This window comes from Zingiber officinale, chromosome 6B (genome assembly GCF_018446385.1).
Source record: "Zingiber officinale cultivar Zhangliang chromosome 6B, Zo_v1.1, whole genome shotgun sequence".
Lineage (NCBI taxonomy): Eukaryota > Viridiplantae > Streptophyta > Magnoliopsida > Zingiberales > Zingiberaceae > Zingiber > Zingiber officinale.
This window is the reverse complement of record NC_055996.1, coordinates 31110548-31133269: the sequence shown is the minus strand read 5'-3', so window position 1 is coordinate 31133269 and position 22722 is coordinate 31110548. Positions and strand designations below refer to the sequence as shown.

General features: G+C 41.8%; 3 protein-coding genes and 1 non-coding gene across 6 annotated transcripts; 2 read left to right on the top strand and 2 right to left on the bottom strand.

Annotated features, from left to right (window-relative positions):
- Nucleotides 1–1589: 1589 nt before the first annotated feature.
- LOC121990050 (protein SRC2-like) lies at nucleotides 1590–2662 on the bottom strand. The gene is made up of 2 exons (XM_042544305.1): nucleotides 2131–2662; nucleotides 1590–2040 (listed from the first exon to the last, which is right to left on the bottom strand). The coding sequence occupies exons 1-2, from the start codon at nucleotides 2603–2605 to the stop codon at nucleotides 1643–1645; spliced, it is 873 nt and encodes a 290-aa protein (XP_042400239.1). The 5' UTR covers nucleotides 2606–2662; the 3' UTR covers nucleotides 1590–1642.
- Nucleotides 2663–2789: 127 nt separating this feature from the next.
- TRNAL-CAA lies at nucleotides 2790–2873 on the top strand. Its single transcript has one exon. It is a non-coding gene; the product is annotated as a tRNA-Leu (tRNA).
- Nucleotides 2874–2917: 44 nt separating this feature from the next.
- On the top strand, nucleotides 2918–7441 carry LOC121992339 (protein KRTCAP2 homolog). Of its 3 annotated transcripts, none has more exons than XM_042546636.1 (5): nucleotides 2918–3030; nucleotides 4004–4169; nucleotides 5410–5461; nucleotides 5545–5611; nucleotides 7075–7441. In XM_042546636.1, exons 2-5 carry the CDS (start codon nucleotides 4014–4016, stop codon nucleotides 7163–7165), a joined length of 366 nt encoding a protein of 121 aa, XP_042402570.1. In that variant the 5' UTR covers nucleotides 2918–3030; nucleotides 4004–4013; the 3' UTR covers nucleotides 7166–7441. The 3 variants fall into 3 exon arrangements, with proteins under 3 accessions (XP_042402570.1, XP_042402571.1, XP_042402569.1); XM_042546637.1 differs by lacking the exon at nucleotides 2918–3030 and adding an exon at nucleotides 3203–3373 and having other exon boundaries at nucleotides 7089–7441; XM_042546635.1 differs by lacking the exon at nucleotides 2918–3030 and adding an exon at nucleotides 3203–3373.
- An 8317-nt stretch (nucleotides 7442–15758) lies between these two features.
- LOC121990049 (NAC domain-containing protein 2-like) lies at nucleotides 15759–16924 on the bottom strand. Its single transcript, XM_042544304.1, has 3 exons — nucleotides 16636–16924; nucleotides 16284–16564; nucleotides 15759–16201 (listed from the first exon to the last, which is right to left on the bottom strand). The coding sequence occupies exons 1-3, from the start codon at nucleotides 16814–16816 to the stop codon at nucleotides 15794–15796; spliced, it is 870 nt and encodes a 289-aa protein (XP_042400238.1). The 5' UTR covers nucleotides 16817–16924; the 3' UTR covers nucleotides 15759–15793.
- Nucleotides 16925–22722: the final 5798 nt, after the last annotated feature.

Below are 22722 nucleotides of genomic sequence, written 5' to 3'. Positions count from 1 at the left end.
TCCAAAGAAACTTGGACAAATCATAGTTATTGCCCTAGAAAAGGAAGAAACATTTGTTATCTGCACGTTTGAAAGTTCACCTCCAGAATGGGTAGGTCTAAAAATTGAGCCTGCTAGACACCTTATCAAAATAGATATTGATGACCTCAATGGCCGGCAACCAGAATTTGATGATTATACTTCTGATTTTGACATCGATCGGGAAGCTTTCTCACCATTACCAGACCAATTGAAACATTGGAGAGCTTCGGTCCAAAGGGCTAAGTGGTCATGGGATAAATTAGAAGACCCAAATGAGTATCTTCTAGTAGGAGAAACATATACAGAAAAGATCTATTGGCCAAGAGATATGGGCACTCGATTCCTTCCATTTTCTTTTACAACACAACATTCAACTCTACTACAGCATTATCAAAAGAAGGCTGACCGATGTGCCACTAAAAGGCTGGCAAGTTCTGCTCTGACCTCCAGAGCTTACAGAGCCTCCTTAGCCAGATCACAACAATATGCAGCCCAAGAGCAACATGTAGATACTTCCACAACAAGTCAGGCGACCCAATCTAGACCTCCATCCCATCTCTAAGAAGCCCACTTTCAAGAAGCCCAGGGCACAAATTCTACTCCTTCATTGGATTCTGTCAGCGAGCATAATCTCACCAACATGATGGAACCATAAGGACCTAACCTACCCTATTGTCCTTCTCCACTGACAAACCACTCTTTTTCAGCCCACTACCCTCACTTTACAGCTCCTCTATTGTCCTTCTCCACTGTCCATCCACTCTTTTCAGTCCACTACTCTCCACTTTACAGCTTCTCTCCATTACTTTGGCACCAGCTGCTCTCTCTGTTCTCATGGACGGGTCCCCTCAACCTCTCCCTGAAAGCGCGGATGAAAGGTTCCTTCTCCCCGAAGGAACCAACCCCCTCTCTCTTCTCTCCCTCTCCTATAAAAAGCCCTCACCAACCCTGGCTCTTCAGACTGCGACCCTCGCTCTCTAAAAGCAAGTTTTCAAGTGTGCTGCAACCTCTAGCTTTTATTTCTGTAAGTATGTGTGTTTATTTTTCTCCCAAGTCTGTAAGCAGTCTCTATTTGTAAACAGTTAAGCGTCCTGTATAAACTGTTTGTTTATATATGTTTATCAGTAGAAGTCTTTCTGTACTAGTTTGAATATAAAAAAAAAACAGTCGTTTATATTCTCTGTTTATGCTCTTTTTCCTTCCTCAGTCCTTATCTAAGTATCCACAGACGAACAGTAACTGTATGAGAATTCTTGCGTAAAACCTGTGCTGACTATCTAAGGTTAACGGGAAAATCCCAAAATACCAATAGACAAGTCGGGGTTACAAGTTTGTTGTTCTCTACAGGTGAGGCTCACTGGGAGGAAGAATAACACAAAATTAAGCTAATAAAATCACTGTTTAAATGAATTGTCTATATTATAATAAGGTTTTCAGAAGTACTATTTAAATTTATTGTTCATAATTTCTATTCAATATTACTGTTTAAAATTTTATATATATAAATATAATTTGTAGTTTGTGAGAAAACAAATGATCCGTGGAACCTTTTTTTCTAAAATCAGCCTTGTTATTTATAAATATTTATTGGAAGCCATTAATCTATCAATTCGATGATACATCAGAACAGAGCATCTCCGTCAGCCGATACAGTCAAGCTGCTGCCGTGAAGCCCATCCGGGAAAGCGGAACCCGACATGAAGTCGTCCCCGAAGATCACAGCTCCGGCTGCCAAGGCGCCGGCTCCGAGTCCCATCCCGAACCCCGACGGCCCTCCACCCCCATGTCTCACTGCCCCCTGCGGCGGCAGACTGACGTAAGTCTCCGGCGGGGGAGCTGCTGCTCCCGGGAACAACGACGGTAAATATCCTGCGTTAGAAGGCGGCGGAGGCGGTGGAGGAGTGGTAGGCCGGCAGATCGGAGGTTGTGGATGGGCCGGGAAAGGTAAGGTCGGGCCATCTCCGATGGCGATTGTGATTCCGTCCCTATCATTTGCGTATGGGAAATCTCCATCGGTGGCTGCAAATTGAGAAAGGATCAATCTTTAAATTTACATTTTGAAAAAAAAAATCCAGAAGGTAAAGTGAAATGCAAATTTGCAACGGATACTTCGATGATAATTTTGCTCGCTTTTCCGGTAAATATTGATAGAGATGTCGACAAATCCACGGCTTTCCTCCGAATTCTTCTTCCTCAGCTGGAAACTCTCCACCATCGGATTCGACTCTGTTTGGCTCAAGAATCTGACCATGAACTCCTTCAACGGCACCACCGCGACACCATGAAGCTTCTCCCTCAGAAAAATGGGCTCCCTCTTGTAGACTTCCACCGTCAGGGAGGCTGCCAGTTCGCCAGAGCTGGTGGCGTCTCCGACGGCGAACGAGAATTTGGTCTTCCACGTGGGATTGGAGATGCCGGAGGTATCGATCCTGGTGCAGTACTTCTCGTCGGGGTCGACCCACCCGACGGCGAACCACTGCGGCTTGAGGAAGGTGGAGCGGCAGCGCCGGAGGCCGCGGGCGGAGATCATGCAAACCTCGACGTGGATCTTGGACATGGGGTTGGGTTTGATCAGGAGATCCATAGTAGTCGAGTATTTGGGCAATGGGAGAAGGAGGAAGATGATGAGGGAGATCGTAAAGGAAGAAGATTGCGAGCAATCGAAGAAGAATCGGATGCTTCGTGAAGGTAGCAAGTTTCAAAAAAGGTTAGTTGGCTAGCTTAAATTTTACATTCATATTTTATTTAGTTAAAAGGATAAACAACTCGTCAGGATGGCCGAGTGGTCTAAGGCGCCAGACTCAAGTTCTGGTCCTCTAACGAGGGCGTGGGTTCAAATCCCACTTCTGACAAGCTTTTAAAAAATAAATCATGTTTTTTTTTAATTTTGCCGTGTATATCCGATCCCTCTTTGATCAACCTGTAAAATCCCTAAGTCCTTATTCATCGAGCTTCTCCTCTCCTTCTCGGTTTCCTCCGGCCAGCATCGCGGCAGCCGAAGAAGCAAAGGTACGATGAGTTTTCCGACTCTATGCGTTTCCTCGTGTTCATTCAGCTCCTGATCTGACCTCGCTGATGTTTTCTGGTGGCGCATCCAAATTGCCTGTAAAAATGCTTCTTCTTTTTTGTCATATCCAATTTTTTGATGTTTGTCGAATTTATTTCGTTGATGCGTTTAGTGTCGCAACCTAGTTGTCGAATTAAAAAATAAATCATGTTTTTTTTTAATTTTGCCGTGTATATCCGATCCCTCTTTGATCAACCTGTAAAATCCCTAAGTCCTTATTCATCGAGCTTCTCCTCTCCTTCTCGGTTTCCTCCGGCCAGCATCGCGGCAGCCGAAGAAGCAAAGGTACGATGAGTTTTCCGACTCTATGCGTTTCCTCGTGTTCATTCAGCTCCTGATCTGACCTCGCTGATGTTTTCTGGTGGCGCATCCAAATTGCCTGTAAAAATGCTTCTTCTTTTTTGTCATATCCAATTTTTTGATGTTTGTCGAATTTATTTCGTTGATGCGTTTAGTGTCGCAACCTAGTTGTTCGATCTCTTTATATCTCACCTTTTTGTTTTCTCCTGAGCCATTACCTCGTTTTTATTAGATTTAACTAATCGGTCAGACCAACGCTAAATTAGCATCTAAGAGCTTGCCTTTACCGATGTCAATAACGAAAAAGAAAAGGAGCTTGACGTGTTTCGTTTTGGAGTAAATCTCTTTAACGCCATAAAGCCCTGGAGAGATCAGGAGAAGTATGATTTCAACTAAACGATAGTTGAATGTTGACCTTCTTTCAAATTAAACACTGCTGGCAACTTGACATGTGTTCTGTCTCTTGATATCTAAACTTGTTGAGGCATGCAAGATCATAGTTGTTGATACATGTAATTCTGAAATTCTCGTTTAGATGTTATTAGTGTTCTCCATGCATTTGTTTATACATGAAATGTTGTTACGTCCTGCTCTCATTTAACTTATTCTTGGAAGGATTGACTCTATGGCCACCACGGGGAGATCTATGCTCTACTCGTTACTTTCATTTGCCATCATTCTCTCACTTCTGGAAATGTACAGAGAGAAATTGGCATCCTCTGAGTTGTTGACAATTCTTGGGGGTTTTGTTAGTTCCCTATTGTTTCTTTTGATGCTAACGGTGAGTTACTAGTTTTCTTTTTGAAAAATTGTCTTTGTTTTTTACTACAGAAAACTGTGAAGTTCATATATTTTTCGTTTATTGTTTAGAATTCCAAAGTGGTTTTCTTCATTTACTTTTCACTGCCTGATATCGTGAATGAAAATACTCTATGATAAGCCATCCTGGTATTAGTCTTGGTCTTTCCTGTCTTTTATGGCATTGATATGCATGACCATGCTGATCTCCTCGTTCATATGCTAGATTAGTTCATAATAGATTTGGAGAGTTTGTACCTTTTACTTGATATTGAAGGGATTTTAGTGCTTGCAAGTGTCGAGTGATCCATCTTACATAGAAAAATATATATTCTATGCTCCTAAAACTATTTCTTATTATTCCTCAAATTTCTTGTGTTATACTTCATAATATAATATCCAAATAAATATTCTGACTAATTCAGTGTTCTAATAGTACAGTAAGATATTTCTACTAAGGTTCTGATTTCTGTGAATATCTTAAATCTTATGTTTGGCATGGAACTATTTGTGAAGAGTGAAGTGAATCTTATTTGTGCAGTTCTCATTTTATGATATTATGATACCATATAAGGTAGCAATGCTAGGTGCCTCTAGAAACTAAGAATGGTAAACACTCCATTTTTTTTGATATTATGCAAGGTGCCTCTGCAATTTTGTTTCATTTCTTATCGAATATGAACAATAATTTATGTTTCTTTTATGATGAAATAGCAGTGAAATTGTTTCAACTTTTAAGTGTAGATAACTAATGATTTAGGCTCCCCTGAGTGCATTAAACCTTTGGATTTTTTTCCTTCTGTGCAGGAAATGATGTACACTTGACGGAGCTGAACTTTTGTTTGTTTGTCAATTGTTGTTATGTGATTAGGCATACTGGATTAACTGTTCTTTTTTTCATGGTCTAATCATCTGCTAATAACTGATGGTTATTGTATGTTTAAATGAGTATTGAAGGAACTTAGTTTTACCTATGTCATCATGAAGAAGCTGCATCAATTAATTACACTGAAAAACCTTAGTCAAATGTCTGCTTTAATGATTAGTGTTTTAGGGTCATATAAGTGAAAGCACAATTACATGATGAGAATGTGAGTAGACCTGCCATGGTGGTTAATATACTTCTAGCATATCGTTCAGTGGTAACATTTTGTGGATTGTGTGAAGTCATGTATGCTATGCTAGTGTTTTTTTGGAATGACACTTTAATTGTGTTTCTGCAGTTCATTGGCAACTATCAAGAATCATCTGGAACAAGGACAGGATGGGGTGCTGGTGAGTTCAGTAACTGTTTAAATTGTTCTTTTACTACTCCGAACATCATTTTTTTGGGTCTTATAACACATTCATACTTGCAGTTGCATTGGCGGAAATTGTTGCCCTTGTTGCTGCTGCTACAGTTCATCGTGTTTGCATCACCACATGGTACTATTGACTCGTATAATTTTGTAAAAAAATATAGCTGCTATCAAGTAAGTTTGTATGCATGGAAACTTCTACTTACTCTTAGGAGATATAAACTTCGTTCACGTTGCTATGGTGTATCTTGTTTGCAAATGACACTGTTTTGGTCGATAAGATACGTGAAAGAATAAATTTTAATCTTGAATCTTAGCCGAAAATACTGGAAGTAAAATGTTTTAAGTTTAATAAAATAAAGACAGAATAATGGAATTTAAATTTAGTAGTAGTAGACGACAATTATTTATTTATAATTGAGATTTTTAAGTATCTCGGATCATTTTTTTCAAAACGTTGGAGAGGCTGATAGAAATGTTTTACTTATAGTACAATTTTTTACTTATGGTACAGAAAGAATGGTTGAAATGGGTTTAAGGTTTAGGGTTCTAGTGAGATGATAAACTTGGAATGTCGGGTTGCTGGGTGGTTCGCTACGAGTACTTCTGGATTTACATTGATGATTGGTAAGACTTCTTCTGTGGGACGAGGCTAGTCATCCCCAGGATTAGTCACCTGGATACCTGATGCTAGCTTAAAATAATGATGGTTGAAATAGAGGGAGGGTGTCAAGTGTTTTTTATGATCAAAAAATACCTTTAAAGTTTAAAGGGATGTATTACAATATATGAAGTCGAATATTGAGGTATGAGTCAAACACGACCGAAAAATACTAGTTGCAAAGATGAGGATGTTAAGGTGAATTTATTGACATATAAGGACAGATAAGATAAGAAATAAAAAAGTTAGAGAAAAAGTTGGTTCGAGATATGCATTTAAGATGATATAGGGATGTATTTAGGCGACTAATAATTACCTCAATTAAGCGATGTGAAATCATGAAAAATATATACATTAATCGAGGAAGAGTGACACTAAAAAAATGACTTAATTAACAATGATAAAGTAGGATGAAATCCATTTAGTAGGGGGATTAACTCTAATGACAAATTCATTTAGTAGGGGGATTAACTCTGATCCATATAAGCTATCTATATAATCTATTTCACTAATAGGATAAAGATCTGTTGTTATTGATGTTGTATTGGATGCAAATTTCCTTTCATCTTTAGTTAATGAACAATTCTAACATTTACTGGTTAGACTTGCTCAACTCTAAAAAAAAAAAAAAAGTAAATGTGCTACTTTAACGGCCCCTCTAGTGTCAGTTCCACGGATATGGAGAGAGGTAAACCTTAGGTCGTCATTCCCTGGGAATCGATCCTGACCATTATGTCAGAAATGTCATGCTGTTTGTGCTACGTCGGGGGCTGGCTTTTTCAACTCTAAAGTTGGAGGTGATGACATAGCTGTGTGGTTTGATATTGAGCATGACCTTTTTGTGTAGTCTAGTCCCCTTTTCTGTTGTTGAACACTGCGCCCTCTTGAGGCATGTTTACATTGTATAATTTATGTTTCATGTTTTGCAGCTTCTTATTTTCAGCTGGTCTTCTGTATGAAGTTCACCAGCTCTCGGGAATGGTGCCCACACAAAATAAACCCAAAGGGAAGCGTTATTGACTACAAGCGTGCGGAAATCCACAGGTTGTACAATCAGTTAAGCGGCGATAAACATGTTGCTGGTCATCTTGTTGCTTGAGCTTTTTAGAGATTATGCAGGACATCAAGTTTTCAAAAAAGGTACTGTTTCTGATTGATTTCATATCACTGAACTTGTTTTGTCACGTTGAATAGTCATCCTTCTGAGGCTTGCAGAATAGATGGCATAAACATTGCTGTTGTTGCTGAGGTCTGTAGTAGTATTTTGTTACTATAAAGGTTTTTTTTTTCTTTTAAGCTGAGCTACCAAACATCATTTTCTTTTAGTGATGAAATTAATATATTCACCTAATTATGTGGCACAGGCGATTCGTTTGCCCCGCCAACTATGTATTCACCTAATTAGCACCTTCTACATGAGAGTGTCCACCTACACTTTTTAATGACAAGAGAAAATCAACTTTCTTTCGTGAACATCTACCATCTTCAAGAATGCGCCAACATTCTTGATGATACTGACTTGACTTTAGTCTGTGGCAAAAGTTTAAAAGGATTATAAAATGAGATCTGAGAGAATGAGGTGAAGCGATAGACTAGAGATGAGTAAATAAGGAGTACAAATGTATATTGTAGCAGAAAGCTTCAATACTAAGTGATGTGGATATGGTGGAGAGGGACCTAGGAGGAATTAGAAGAAAATAGAGGGGCAATTTGGGGAAATCACTGTTTAGGGTGAGAAGAAGGAGGGGGTTGTGTTTTTTCCTTTTTTGGGCTTCGATCATCCGCCGCCAGGAGAGTTTAGAAGGGAGGGTTCATCACACTCTGTTCCTCGCCGGCGACGCCATTTCTTTCTTTCCTCCTGGTTTTCTCCATCGCCAAGATAGGATGTCAACTCCACCTCCTCTTCACGCCGCAGCCGTCGCCGCCTTCACCCTCGTCGTCGGCACAACATTCCTCTCTTTTTCTCCTCTATCTCTCTCTCTATGTCTCTCCTCTGTGTTTTTCACGCTGTCGCCGCAAAAGGGAGAGCACGCCTTCAGGCGAGCCCCTCACCGTAGCATTCGTAGGATTTGGCCGCTGCCAAGGAGAGCACGCCTTCAGGCGAGCCCCTCGCTGCTAGTCATCCGTCAGCTCCTCTCATCGCACGCACACCAGCAGCCTCATCATCCTCTCCCCCTCATCTTCTCCCTCCCTCAAGTCCTCGCTGCCGACGACCATGCCGCCGTTAAGGGGAGGAGGCTGTCGCCTCCCTCTCCCACCTTCAGTCTGCCTCTCTCCCCGCAGCCTCATTCGTCAGAGACGTTGCCAACACAGCCAACGATGCCTCAGTGTCTCACTGCTTCCAGTCCCGCCGAAGCCGCCTCCAACCCCTTCTCCCTCTCCATGCCTCTGTCGTCGCTGGCATCATCGACACCAACACCAGCAGAGGGGCACTTCTCTGCCGTCACTACCTTCTCCCTCATCTCCAGCAGGTTGCCGCCGTCTCCATCTCCCCTTAGCGCACCAACACGTCCAGCCGCTTCCATCGGTCGCCACCTTACGGGATGCCGGCAACCAAGCGTTGCCTCCGTCCCCCCTTTTTTCGGCGTCCACATCCACCCATGGGTGATCTCCTCGAGGACGTCGCAACGCTGCCTCTCTTATTGCCTCATCATAGGCCACCTCCGGACCGTCCGCATTGTCGTGTGCCTTCGGTGTGAGTTGGGCCTCCGGGCCCTCGCCGCCAATGGACTCCAATCTAATCATGCTCCATCTTTGTTGCGTTCCAGCCGTCGAGCCGAGGCTACATTCCGATCCTCGCATCGTTGTCTTATTTGGGTGTGTCCGTTGTATCCCGGCTTGCTGCCGATTTCATATCTCGGCCTGTGGACCGATATTTTATCCCAGCCTACGTGCGATGCCTTATCTCGGCCTGCGCACCGATGTCATAACTCGGCCTGCGGACCGATATTTTATCCCGGCCTGCGTGCCGATGTCTTATCCCGACCTACGCACCAATGTCATAACTCGGCATGTGTGCCGAGGTCGCATCAGGTTTTGTGCCACAGCGTCCGGCTCCTCGTCGTTAGATCTAGCTCTTCATCCGGCTTAACGTCATCTGCTCTACCCGGGTCACAACCACTCGAGCACCGTCCCATCCGTGGGCGCCCCCTAGGCCAGGGTACGTTTTCCATACTCGCCCCTCATTTATTTCATATTATATTATTAGCTTGTTACTCATGTATTCGTTGGATTTGCCTTGAGCCTCGGGGTTCCAAGGACCGGGGGCAACCCGGTCACTGGTTGCAGGTAGCATTGACCATAGGACTTCTGACGACTTGGTCTACATAGAACCCATCTCAGCATACGCCCCTTCGGGACGTCGCGATTCAGTCAACATTCCATCCACCTCACCCTGCGGTCCGTCTGACTCAGATTCCGGACAGGATCAATTTAGCGCCGTCTGTGGGAATCTTCTCCACCTATTCTAGAACATAAAGATGGACGACGTTGGGAGGTTCTCTACCATTATCATAGTCTCGGAGGATCCCGACAAACATATTATCTTCTGCCCTCACTCCACGGGCATTTGAGAGTCGAGGGATTGAGTTGGAGCTTCAACTGACCGATAGGTTAGTTTTTTCATTTTATTTTTTCCCTAACTCCACGGGTATTCGGGAGTCAAGGGATCGAGATAAACCCTTAGCCGGTTGGCACAGCTCCCCGATCAAGTATGTTACAGGCTCTGCTCCCTTTTTATGGTTATAGGGGCTGCTATAGCTCCCTAATAAGAGAGTAAGATTCTAGTTCCTTGATCAAATACTAGGGCCTTCGATTTTTGATCGAACACTAGGGGCCCAGCTCCCCAATCAGACATTAGGGGCACAACTCCCCGCTCATACACTAGGGACATAACTTCCTGATCAGTGACTCGCAGTACAGCTTCCCGATCAGGATCTAGGGGCCTCGCTCTTTGATTACAGACTAGGGGTCTTACTCTCCGATTAGGGACTAGGGGCCTAGCTCCATGATCAGGTGTGTTATAGGCTCTGTACCCTTACCATGAGGTTCTGCATCCTCTTACCACTACAGGCTCTGCACCCTTCACCATGAGGCTCTACATCCTCTTACTACTAGAGGCTCTACACCCCTTCACCATGAGGCTCTGCATCCTCTTACTGTCATAAGCGCTTCACTCTATTATTACTATATGCTCTGCATCCTCCACCTATTTTGCATCCTTTTACATCTACAGGTGCTGCTCCTTTCATCCACGGTGATCGGCTTCCTTTTAACGCTACGGACTCTGCTCCCGTGTATGACTATAAGCTTCACTTCCTTTGACGGTTAGGATTATTGTCTCCCTAGCTCTGTGGACATTTTGGAGTCACAGGATCGACACTATTTCTCTCCCTGACTTCACGGCCATTTTGGAGTTGAGGGACCGAGACAGATCCCCGGTCGGTCGACACCAATCCGCGGTCAGGTATGATAAAGGTTCTCCTCCCTCATATTGCTATGGGATCTGCTTCTATGGACTTTAGGCTTCACCTCCCCCATTCGGGGTTGAGCTATCGTCACTGGTCTCGGACTAGAGTATTACCACCAGTCTCAAATCGGAATATTGCTAACGATCTCTCAGTCGGGCTTCTAGACCAATTCTCGGTCGAGCTTCTAGACCAATTTCCGGTTGGGCTTCCAGACCAATTCTTGGTCAGACCTCCAAATCGCTTCCTGGTCAGGCCTCCAGATTGCTTCTTGGTCAGGTCTTTGGATTGCTTCTTGGTCAGGCCTCTAGATTGCTTCCTGGTCAAGTCTCCAGATTGCTTCCTGGTCAAGTCTCCAGATCAAGTTTTGGTCAGACCTCTCGATCAAGTCCTGGTCAGACCTCCAGATTAATTCCTGGTCAGGTCTCCATATCCCAGATCAATTCCTGGTCAGGTCTCCAGATTAAGTATTGGTCAGGCCTCCAGATCACCTCTCAGTTGGGCTCCAGACTCTCGCCCCAGTGCGAGTTATAAGTGAGCATGCTCTCACACCTCCAGACTCTCGCCCCAGTGCGAGTTATAAGTGAGCGTACCCTCACGCCTCCAGACTCTCACCCCAGTGCGAGTTATAAGCGAGCATGCTCTCGCGACCAACGACCTCCCGGTCGGGTTCCAAACTCTCGCCCTAGGATGAGTTATAAGCGAGCATGCTCTCACGCCTCCAGACTCTCGCCCCAGCGCGAGTTATAAGTGAGCATGCCCTCACGCGTCCAGACTCTGGCCCTAGTGCGAGTTATAAGCGAGCATGCTCTCATGACCAACGACCTCCCGATCGGGCTCTAGACTCTCGCCTCAACACAAATTATAAGTGAGCATGCCCTCACGCTTCCAGACTCTCGCCCCAGTGTGAGATATAAGCGAGCATGTTATTGCGACCAATGACTTCCCGGTCGGGTTCCAGACTCTCGCCTAGGGTGAGTTATAAGTGAACGTGCTCTCACGACCAACGGCTTCCCAGTCAGGCTCTCACGCTCAACTACTAGTCGGTCGGGTTACTCCCTAGCTAGGGGCTCGCCTCACTTGCAGCTCTGCTCGACCCTCTCAATTCGCGTTCTTGCTCACCGCTAGTGCTCGGTCAGCACCTACTGCTCACTCTCCGCTCTGCCCGGCACTCACCATACTCGCCTCACTCGCCGCTTTGCCCGACACTCATCACATTCGCTCCACTTGCCGCTCTGCCCGACACTCATCACATTCGCTCCACTTACCGCTCTGCCCGACACTCATCGTTCGCAACTCGCTTGCCTGACACTCACCATTTGCCTCTCGATCACTACTATGCCCTGCAGTCACCGCTCCTGCCTCACTTGCCGCTTTGCTCGGAACTTGTCCCTCGCATCTCACTCATCGCTTTGCCTCGCATTTGCTGCTCGGTCGATACCCTCTTTCCTCCTTGCATGGCATTCGCATAACCGCCTAATTGTTCTACTCTCGTTTGTGCTCCATCCACAGGCTCTACTCGTGTTCACGCTTGATCCACGGGCTATGCTCTCATTCTTATTTGGTCTCAGGTTCCATGTCTATCCAGCGCACAGGCTTCACGCCCACTTGGCATTCTTTTGATCACTGAGTTGGTCTTCTCTTAGTCAACCGATTAGTATCGCTTGGCTATCTGCTCGGGTGTTCACTTTGTACCAGTCGGCATTTTTTCTGGTCGCGATTTACTATCACTCGGTTGACATTTTCTCGACCGCGCGTTCGATACCGCTCGCCCATCATCTTTCGACCTACTCAACATTTTTTGATCCAAGTCAACATTTTCCGATTGTCAGGTCGGCATTATTCGATTGCCCGATTGCGACTTAATTTCACTCACCCATCGTCTTTCGACCCGCTCAACATTTTTTGATCCAAGTCGGCATTATTCGATGGTCCGGTCGTAATTTACTGTCGCTCGGTCGGTATTTTTCTCGGTCGCGCTCATGGCTTTGTTCGTTCATCATTCTCTATATTGCTCGGTCACAATTTACTGTCGCTCGGTCGACATTTTCTCGGTTACGCGCTTGACACTGCTCGCAATTGGATTGCAAGTCGCTCGGCGTTCTCTATTACCTGATATCGGTTATTGTCACTCGGTCGACATTTTCTCGGTTGCGTGCTTAACACTGCTCACCCATCGTATTTCGACCCTCTCGCATTCTCTCTATATTGCTCAGTCGCAATTTATTGTTGTTCGGTCGATATTTTTCTCGATCGCGCTCACGGTTTTGCTCGCCCATTATTCTTTATATTGCCCAATCGCGATTTATTGTTGCTCGGTCGACATTTTTTCGATCAAACCCTCGGCAGCCCTTGCTAGTTGTCTTTCGACCCGCTCAGCCCGGTCAACATTTATTCGGTCGCCCGGTCGTGATTATTGTCGCTTGATCGACATTTTCTCCGTCGTGCGCTTGACACCACTTGCCTATCGACTTTCGACCCGCTCAGCCCGGTTGACATTTTTCGATTGCCTAGTCGCAATTTATTGTTGCTCGGTCGATATTTTCTCCGTCGCGATTTACTGTCACTTGCTCGACATGTTCTCGGTCACGCGGTCCATACCGTGTGCCCCGTCATCTTTCCACTCACTTGACATTCTCCTGAGTGCTCGGTCTACATTTCTTGGATCTCGCTCGGGCACAACGACCAGCCGACCGGGTTCTCTCCTTGGTCAGGTGTGGGTCTCAAATGTCGTTCAATTCGACACTCAAAGCCTGGTCGATATTCATCTCACTTATCGCTCACACCTCATTCGTCGCTATGCTCGGCACTCATCGTTCGTGTCTCAATCGTCGTTTTGTTTGGCACTCGTCGTTTACTCGTCGTTCTGCCCCGCATTCGCTGCCCAGTTGACATCTATTTTTACTTGGCATTTACATAATCACTCGATCGCTTTGCTCAGCATCGCTCGATCGTCTTCTCAATATCACTCGGTTTCCCTCGGCATTCTATCGATCGCTTACTTGGCATGCGTTTGATATGTCACTCAGCTCGACATTCTATACGTCGTTCAGCTTCACACACTTTTATTCGATTGATCGCCCCTTAAGCGGTCGTTTGGTCGCCTGCTTAGCTTTCTATCCCCTGTTCAGCTCGGCATCGCCACAACTACTCGTTCAATGTTATATGATAGGTCCCGCGATACGACTCTGCAGTCAGTAACAATTCTATTTTTCATTTGGCTGGGTCTAGTCAGTCGGACTTGCGCCTCTTTTTACTAGACTTTAAGGGGAGGCTTATGATGATATGGTGGAGAGGGACCTAGGGTGATTATAAGGGAAGAGAGGGGCAATTTGGGGAAATCACTGTTTAGGCCTTGAAGAAAGGGGGGGGGCTATGTTTTTTTTTTTCTTTTTTAGGCTTCGATCATCTACTGCCAGGAGACTTTAGAAGGGAGGATTCATCGCACTCCGTTCCTCGTTGACGTCGATGGCCGCTCCTCTCCTTTCCTTCTCCTCGACGCCATTTCTTTCTTTCCTCTTGGTTTTCTCCGCCGCCAGGATAGGACGCCAACTCCACCACCTCCTCTTCACGTTGCGGTCGTCGCCGCCTTCTCCCTCGTCGTCGGAACAACACTCCTCTCTTTTTCTCCTCTATCTCTCTCTCTCTATGTCTCTCCTCTGCGTTTTTCACGCCGTCGTCGCCAAAGGGAGAGCACGCCTTCAGGTGAGCCCCTCGCTGCAGCGCTCGTAGGATTTGGCCGCCGCCAGGAGAGCACACCTTCAGGCGAGCCCCTCGCCGTCGGTCATCCGTCAGCTCCTCTGATCGCACGCACACCAGCAGCCTCATCATCCTCTCCCCCTTATCTTCTCCCTCCCTCAAGTCCTCACCGCCGATGACCACGCTGCCGTTAAGGGGAGGAGGCTGCCGCCTCCCTCTCCCACCTTCGGTCTGCCTCTCTCCCCGCAGCCTCATCTGTTGCAGACGCTGCCAACACAGCCAACGATGCCTCAGCGGCTCACTGCTTCCCATCCCGCCGAAGCCGCCTCCAACCCCTTCTCCCTCTCCATGCCTCTACCGTCGCTGGCATCATCGACACCAACACCAGTAGAGGGGGACTTCTCTGCCTTCACTGCCTTCTCCCTCGTCTCCAGCAGGCTGCCGCCGTCTCCATCTCCCCTTAGCGCACCAGCACCTCCAGCCGCTTCCATCAACCGCTGCCTTACGGGCCGCCGGCAACCAAGCGCTGCCTCCATCCCCCCTTTTTTCGACGTCCACAGCCACCCATGGGTGATCTCCTCGAGGACACCGTAGTGCTGCCTCTCTTATTGCCTCATCGTAGGCCACCTCCGGACCGTCCACATTGTCATGTGCCTTCGGTGTGAGTTGGGCCTTCGGGCCCTCGTCGCCAATGGACTCCGATCTAATCATGCTCCATCTTTGCTGCGTTCTAGCCGTCGAGCCAAGGCTACATTCCGATCCTCACATTGTTGTCTTATTTGGGTGTTTCCGTTGTATCCCGGTCTGCGTGCCGATTTCATATCCTGGCCTGCGGGCCGATATTTTATCCCGGCTTGTGTGACAATGTCTTATCCCAGCCTGTGTGCCGATGTCATAACTCGACCTGTGGACTGATATTTTATCCTGGCCTGCGTGTCGATGTCTTATCTTGGCCTGCGCACCGATGTCATAACTCGCCCTGTGTGCCGAGGTCGCATCAGGTTTTGTGCTACCGCGTCCAGCTCCTCATCATTAGATCCAGCTCTTCATCCGGCTCGGCGTCATCTGCTCTTCCGGGTCACAACCACTCGAGCAGCGTCCCATCCGAAGGCACCCTCCTATGCCACGGTACGTTTTCCGTACTCGTCCCTCATTTATTTTATTATTATATTATTAGTCTGTTACTCATATATTCGTTGGATTTGCCTCGAGCCTCGGGGTTCTAAGGACCGGGAGCAATCCGGTCATTGACTGCAGGTAGCGTTGACCAGAGGACTTCTGACGACTTAGATAGAACTCATCTCAGCATATGCCCCTTCGGGATGTCGTGATTCGATTAACATTCCATCGACCTCACCCGACGGTCCGTCTGACTCATATTCCGGACAAGATGTTTGTATATAATGCATTAAATATAAAAGAAAACAATAAGGAAAAAAAAAAACTAGTATAGATTTAGATCTTTGATCCATAGTTCTCTGCACTATCCTAAACAATTCAGAACGTTTGCATCATGAGACGGTTTGGTTTTAATCGGAACTGGACTCGCAAAGAATCGGAAGCAGTAGACTTGGATCGTTGGGTACGCAACAGGTGATGCTCCGAAACTCATGCAAGAACTCTGCAAATCTTCCAGTTCCAAGTCCTTGAACCATCCGTTGTCTTCTTCCTTCGCAATCGCATCACTCTTCTCGACCACTGGAAGCGCGAAAGCTTGCGAAGCAATTGATGGAAATCCCCGGCCTTCAAAGTCCGACAGCATAGCGTCCTTCTCCACCTCGGATTCCGGCGTCCGGTCCATAGAGTCCGTGGCTGAAATCTCCTCTGACTGCGGCATCTTCTCCCAGGCATTCTTCTTGTTGTACAACCGGCAAAGAACCCACGCATCCAACTGCATTCATCAACCGAAAGAAACATGGATTTGACATGTAAAGATCGATCACTGGCTCGAACCAGGGTGTGGGTTTCTATACCTTGAGGCTTCCGTTGTTAGGGCTGCGATCCGCGTCTGCCAATCTGTACTCGTGCATGATCCAGTCGGTCTTGACGCCTCGAGGCGCCTTGCCTGAGTAAAAGACGAGAGCTTTCTTAATCCCCAGCGTCCGGTGGCACCCTTTCGGGGAGATCGGTTTATCGGCGCCGGTGGCCTTCCAGTATCCCTTGCCGGTGGCCCGGTTCGGCCGCGAGCCGTTGGGGTACTTCCGATCGCGGGAGGTGAAGAAATACCACTCCCTCGCCCCGAACAACGCCATCTCTGCATCAAATCAGTGAATGAATAAACAAAAAACAAACGATCTTTATCAGACGGATTAAAGGATTCAGTACCTGGTAATTCCCAGGGGTCGAACTTGTAGAGGTCGACCTCCGCGATGATGGGGACGGGGAGGCGCTGCGAGGCGACCTTGCGGCAGAGGTAGTGGAGGATGAGCTCGTCGTCGGTGGGGTGGAAGCGGAACCCAGGCGGCAGGTTGAGCTCAGTCTCGGCGTCCCTTCGCTCCACCGCCATTTTTAGTCCCACCTTGTCAAACTCACCAAAACGGAGATTCGTCACTCTTATGAATATGGAGCTGGCGAGATCCTACGCGCTTTCTGGGAAGCTTCTTTCATTGTACGTTTCGAGTCTAGGTGTCCGCGAGGATGTACCTATGCGCCTATTTACGGAGGTAATCAACGCTTTGTTTTCTACTTTTTTTCAAGCATGTTTCTTTGCTTAATCAGATGCATGCTTTTGTGAATGACGAGGTTTCAGAATTAATTAGTATTTAATGAGGGTTAGAATGCGATAACCTGAACCGAAAGGGGATGATGCACAATGCATTGAACCTGGCAACGACGCGGTCGCATCTCTTCCTTTTCATACTAAAATTGAATGCATTTCTCCATTAATGCGGTGACTCTGAGGATTCAGGATGGCGCCGGTGCGGTGAGAACGCTGCCCGCAATGGAACGCATGTGGTCCTCTTCGCGTTGCGTTTACATTGCTCGTTTAGGAAAAATGGTAGGAATCTTTCTTGTCTTGCTGTCCGACGAGCTTTGTGAACTGGGTCTGTAAGTATGATGGTGTAATAGGGAAATCAATTTGGTTTGGAGTGGTCAATTTCAACGTTTTACTGAAAAATAGTTTGTGTTTGATTTTCCAATGTCGCAGATTAAGAGAATTAGCATGGTTGTGCCAAGGAGAGGAGTGTTTTGATATGTGAAAGGTGGGAGGATGGATAATTTATAGGGAGGGGATGTTTTGACATATGTCCAGGATTATCTTTAGGGTAATTTAAAGGAAGGAGGTGTTTTGGTAGGTGTTAAGGGTTGGAGGGTAGATAATTTAAAGAGAAAGAGGTTTTGATATGTGTCATGTATCTAAGGTTGGAGGGGTAATTTAAAGGGAAAAGAGGTTTTAACATATATCAGGTTAATTTAAATGTCGAATTAAAAAAATAATTTAAAAGTTAAAAAAGATTTTGATATGTTAAAAATTATATAAAATAAAAAAAAATTAAAAAATTTTGATAAAAAATTAATAAATAAAATTAATTAAAAAATAAAATTAAATAAAAATTTAAAAAAATCATTTATAAAATAAAAAATTTAATAAAAAATTGATTAAAAAATTGGAAAAAATACAAATATAAAATAAAAAAATAATAAACAAAATTGATTAAAAAATAAAACTAAATAAAAATTAAATAAAATTTTAAAAAATACAAGTATAAAATAAAAAAATTGATGAAAAAAATAATAAATAAAATTGATAAAAAAATAAAATTAAATAAAAATAAAAAAACAAATAAAGGAGTTAGGGGTATAAAGGTCATTTATATAGGGGACAAAATCTGAAAAGGGAAGGAGACAATATCAGGGAGTGAGGAGAAGCAATTTGTTAATTGAAATGTTGAACCTATAAACCTATAAACTCAATTTCATCATGGACTTAATATATTACATCATCACATTAAAAGTAAATAATTTTTATAAATCTCTTTCGACACTAATAAACCCAAGTAATTTTATATTGGGTGCCACCATATTATTATTTACTTTTTCTATTTACTATCTTTATTCATAATATTCATCTATATATTATCATTAATATATATTTATAATATATATTTTAATTAATTTATTACTAATATATATTAGTTTTATTTAATTATTTTTAATAAATTATTAATTTAATAATTAATATAAAATTACTGTTTCATAAAATTTCTGTTTAAAAAAAATAATGACCAACTGTGGGGCCCATGTTCATTATTTTTTGCCCTTTTTTAAACTACTATGAATTCATCGTCCAAAATTGGATGCCAGATTTTTGGATTTACAAAACTTATATCATTTGCAATTACTGGATACCTTCTTGGGTTTTGTAAACCCAGCGTTACAATTACCCTAACAACTAAGAATAATTCTCACTTGAAGTTCTCCAACTGCCCATGTTGACTTCCCTTGTTCTATACTCTGTCAACGCTTCAGCACACGGCTTTTGCCAATTGCCTAAACCTAAGCATTCTACTCATCTATAAATTCTGCCAGTAGGAATTGTAAGTCAGACTACTAAATATAATGATACCTCATCTATTTGTAGTGTTGGACTTCTCTCTAAATAAGCATTAAATTTTTGGTTGTTTATTTTCCAATTTATGACTTTTGAATCATAAAATTCGATTCCTCTTTGAACATGACTTTTCTCTAAGATGTTTCTTGTGGTGCTTGCCTACCATTTGATAAATTAATTCTAGTCATGTTATTATTACCTTTTTATTGGATATGTTAAGAATATGGTGTAGAATCCAAATAAAAAAGATGAAGATATATATTGCAACGATTAAAGAAACTTTAGGTTCCATGTTTGACAGTTTGTTCTACGGTGCAAGTATTTGAAAGCAACACTTAATGCGGATAAGCATTGAAATTTGTGGATACCGAACTTTATGAATAGTAGCATGTCATTATTAGAAGTTGACCATAGCAAAAAATATTATGAACCTATACAGAGTGTGTTACAAAGCTTCGGAATTTGTGGATACCGAACTTTATGAATGGTAGCATGTCATTATTAGTAGTTAACCATAGCAAAAAAAATATTAAGGACCTGAACAGAGAGTGAGAGTGTGTGTGTTTACGTCATGATATATATATATATATATATATATATATATATATATATATATGAGTTAAGATAAGTTTGAAGTTTCAACTTGAGCAAGTTGTCACTTACATTAATCCTTGTTCAACTCCGCTAATTATGGAATTATTTGACTTCTCTGTCTTCTTAGAACTATTAATTTAACTTAGTTTGAATGCCTTAAGAAAACATGAATACTATATATATAAATGTTGGATTATTATTTACGTGTTGTCTCATTAGCCTACTAAACCTTGTCTTATTATCAAAATCATTTATGCAAAAATTCAGATTAATTATGATGATCTCTTTAGTAAAAATAAAACGTCCAGACTATCCATGAGTTCATCCGACTTGCCCTAGGACATTGTGCAATGATTAAGTCCTCTGGAATTTAAGTTTCGAATTTTAATTATGAAAAATGGATTTAAGAATGTTAATTATTTAGATGAAACTTTATAAATATTTTTAGATTTATTTTAGTTGTCAGTGTGAAACTTTTATTGAATTGTATCCATTTATCCTAGACAAAAATTTTTCATAGGAATAGATTATTCATCTCTATAATTAATTGATAAAAATTAGATATCTAATGCTAACTAAAAAAATTCTAATACATTGAGAACACCATAACACCTATTTAATTGTCATGCGATAATTGGACTCGATTCAAAGGCTAATATTAGATAAAAATGGAACAGTGACAGCAACCAATAAAAAATAAAAAATAGAAAAAAAATAAATCTATTATCTTAGCGTTTCTTACAAAGACTAATATCGTACATTGTTAATGTTTTATCCGGTGTCTTTATTGTATTGTACGGTTGGAGGATGTAATTCCATCTGGATGCGGTGTCTCTTCGTTGGGCAGGTTGGCTTCCAATTATTTGATACACTTCAACATGGCCACATTTATTTCTATTTCTATTTATTTTTCAAGTCTATTAATCGATATAGTCCTTTATGTTAAAATTTATTTGTTTTTTAAAACGCTTGGACGGTCAATTTTGATTATTTTTTTATTTATATCAATTTACTCAATTTAAAATAAAAACAAAAGAAAACAATAAAACCATATCTCAGTGAAAATTTTAGTTTGGCTTTAAATTAAACCTAATACGCAGAACATGCGCGTCATATATAATACGAAACTCCTGTACTAAGAACAAAAGTATGAAATAAAATAAATCTTCATTTATAAAAATTGAAGGGGAATTTTAGCGCATTAATAAAATTGTTTTTGTGTGATTTAGAATTCACGGATTCAGTTTTGAAAATATTCTCTTAAAAAATACAATAAGATTATAATAAATCCTTCCTTTAAATCTTACATCAACGTGAGGTTCGATTGTCCTTTTTCACTTAGGAAAACTAATTAACTTGTACAGCCAGCTCTCATCATCTCGTACTACTGTTTTTTATTTATAAAATTTTTTAAAAATAAAAAAAAAATAAAACATCCGAAATACATATATACTATAGCATCATTTAAATTTTTTTTTTTTATTTTGAACACTATAACTACTATAACTTAAGAAGAAAGTCTCAATTTTAAAGAGAAAATTTTATTAACTTTATCAAATATAATTAATTGTTAAATTTTAAAATTTTAAATCCTCTATATATATATATATATAATTTTTAATTTTGAATACTATAATCCAATAGAGAAGTTTGAACTCTAATGAAAAAAGCTTATTGGTTCAAATCTATTATAACCTAATTTTTAAATTTTTAAATTTTTAAATTTTACACCTTAAATACATATAATATATTCTACAATAAAAAAAAATAATAATACTTAGATGAATACAGATGTCTGGAATCATTCCAGTCACCTATATAAGTTTGCTCATGGCCACCTAGATTAATTCCAGGTGCCCCGAGTGAAGTTCGGATGAGTCTATAGCCAAAAGGCCATATATATATATATATATATATATATATATATATATATATATATATATATATATATATATATATAAAACATTATCTCGTAAATATCTAAATTTTTTAATTATAAATCCTATAATCCAAGAGAGGAGCTTAAATTCTAGAGGAAAAATCTTATTACATTAAATCCATTATAACCCCATCCTTAAATTTTAATATCTTAAACTCTAAATATATATAATATATCTTATATCTAAACTTTTTAATTTCGAATATTATAATCTAATATGAAAACTTGAATCCTAGAGGAAAAATTTTATTAGCTCAAACTCATTATAACTTAGCTCCTAAATCTTAAATTTTGATCCCTAAATACATATAATATATTTAAAAAATAAAAAATCTTTCTATAGAATCTAGACGCCTGGAGTGAATCTAGACTCCTAGAGTCACTCTAAGCTCCTCGAGTCCTCACAGTCGTGCGACATTAAGTCCCTAACATAGATCATTGATCCATTCTTTTTGAACAAAATTTTTTGGGTGTGTCGCATTTGAGATTTAAATTTTAGATCATTTGGTTATCCATTGAAGGTCTAATTATTGCACTATTGTCCCGGACACACAAATAAAATAAAGAATAATAAAAATGACATATTCATCCATACGGATTAGCGTAGTTGACATATACATGGATGATTGTTCTAATTTATTTTGAAGTTAAATTTTAGTGGGTCTAAAATGTCTCGCAAGATAGCTGACTTCTCTAATGGAAAGGACTAGTGTGTTAGGGTAATTATCTCATGTGATTTATCTCCTTCCAAAGAATATAGGATTGTTTTAGCGGGGTGTTAAGGCGGTGGCTTCACCTTTTGTTCTAACAAAAATAACATATTCGCTCCTAGGGTAGTGATGTAGTGCTAAGATATCTTCTTAGTTTCTTAAACATTTAAAGATCGAGTTTTAGTCTCGACCAATTAACAGATGAATTTTTCTTAATTGATGGTTGACCTAAGAACGTTGGGCTGACATGCCTACTATAAGCGCTTCCTGTTTTACCGTTATAGAGGTGGAAGAAATAAAATAAAAATATTAAAAAAGAGGATTAAAACTTTATACTACAATAGCCTTTTTATAGGAAATGATGTTCTAAAATACTAAAAGACTAGCAATCGTGTAGACACGCGTTGCGTGAGCAGAGAGATATGAAGGAAGAAAAATTGAGTTATAGAAAATAATTTTGATTTTTAAGTACTCCTACTTTTAGTTTTTTTTAATGGGGATAAGATTTTAATATGTTTACAATTTTATATACTGAGGTGGGGCAACTGCCCCACCAAAGCTATAAGTGGTTCTGTTTTGGTTGCGTGTGTAATATAAATAATAAATGCGTCTAAGTA

Excerpts from the sequence above, each read along its gene's own strand:
- LOC121990050 (XM_042544305.1), bottom strand. The coding sequence starts at position 2,605 with ATGGATCTCCTGATCAAACCCAACCCCATGTCCAAGATCCACGTCGAG. Across the intron at positions 2,041-2,130 it reads CGAGCAAAATTATCATCGAA|CCACCGATGGAGATTTCCCA; the intron begins GTATCCGTTGCA and ends CTCAATTTGCAG.
- LOC121992339 (XM_042546636.1), top strand. The coding sequence starts at position 4,014 with ATGGCCACCACGGGGAGATCTATGCTCTACTCGTTACTTTCATTTGCC. Across the intron at positions 4,170-5,409 it reads TGTTTCTTTTGATGCTAACG|TTCATTGGCAACTATCAAGA; the intron begins GTGAGTTACTAG and ends GTGTTTCTGCAG. Across the intron at positions 5,612-7,074 it reads CGTGTTTGCATCACCACATG|CTTCTTATTTTCAGCTGGTC; the intron begins GTACTATTGACT and ends CATGTTTTGCAG.
- LOC121990049 (XM_042544304.1), bottom strand. The coding sequence starts at position 16,816 with ATGGCGGTGGAGCGAAGGGACGCCGAGACTGAGCTCAACCTGCCGCCT. Across the intron at positions 16,565-16,635 it reads CGACCCCTGGGAATTACCAG|AGATGGCGTTGTTCGGGGCG; the intron begins GTACTGAATCCT and ends GATTTGATGCAG. Across the intron at positions 16,202-16,283 it reads CTAACAACGGAAGCCTCAAG|TTGGATGCGTGGGTTCTTTG; the intron begins GTATAGAAACCC and ends TGATGAATGCAG.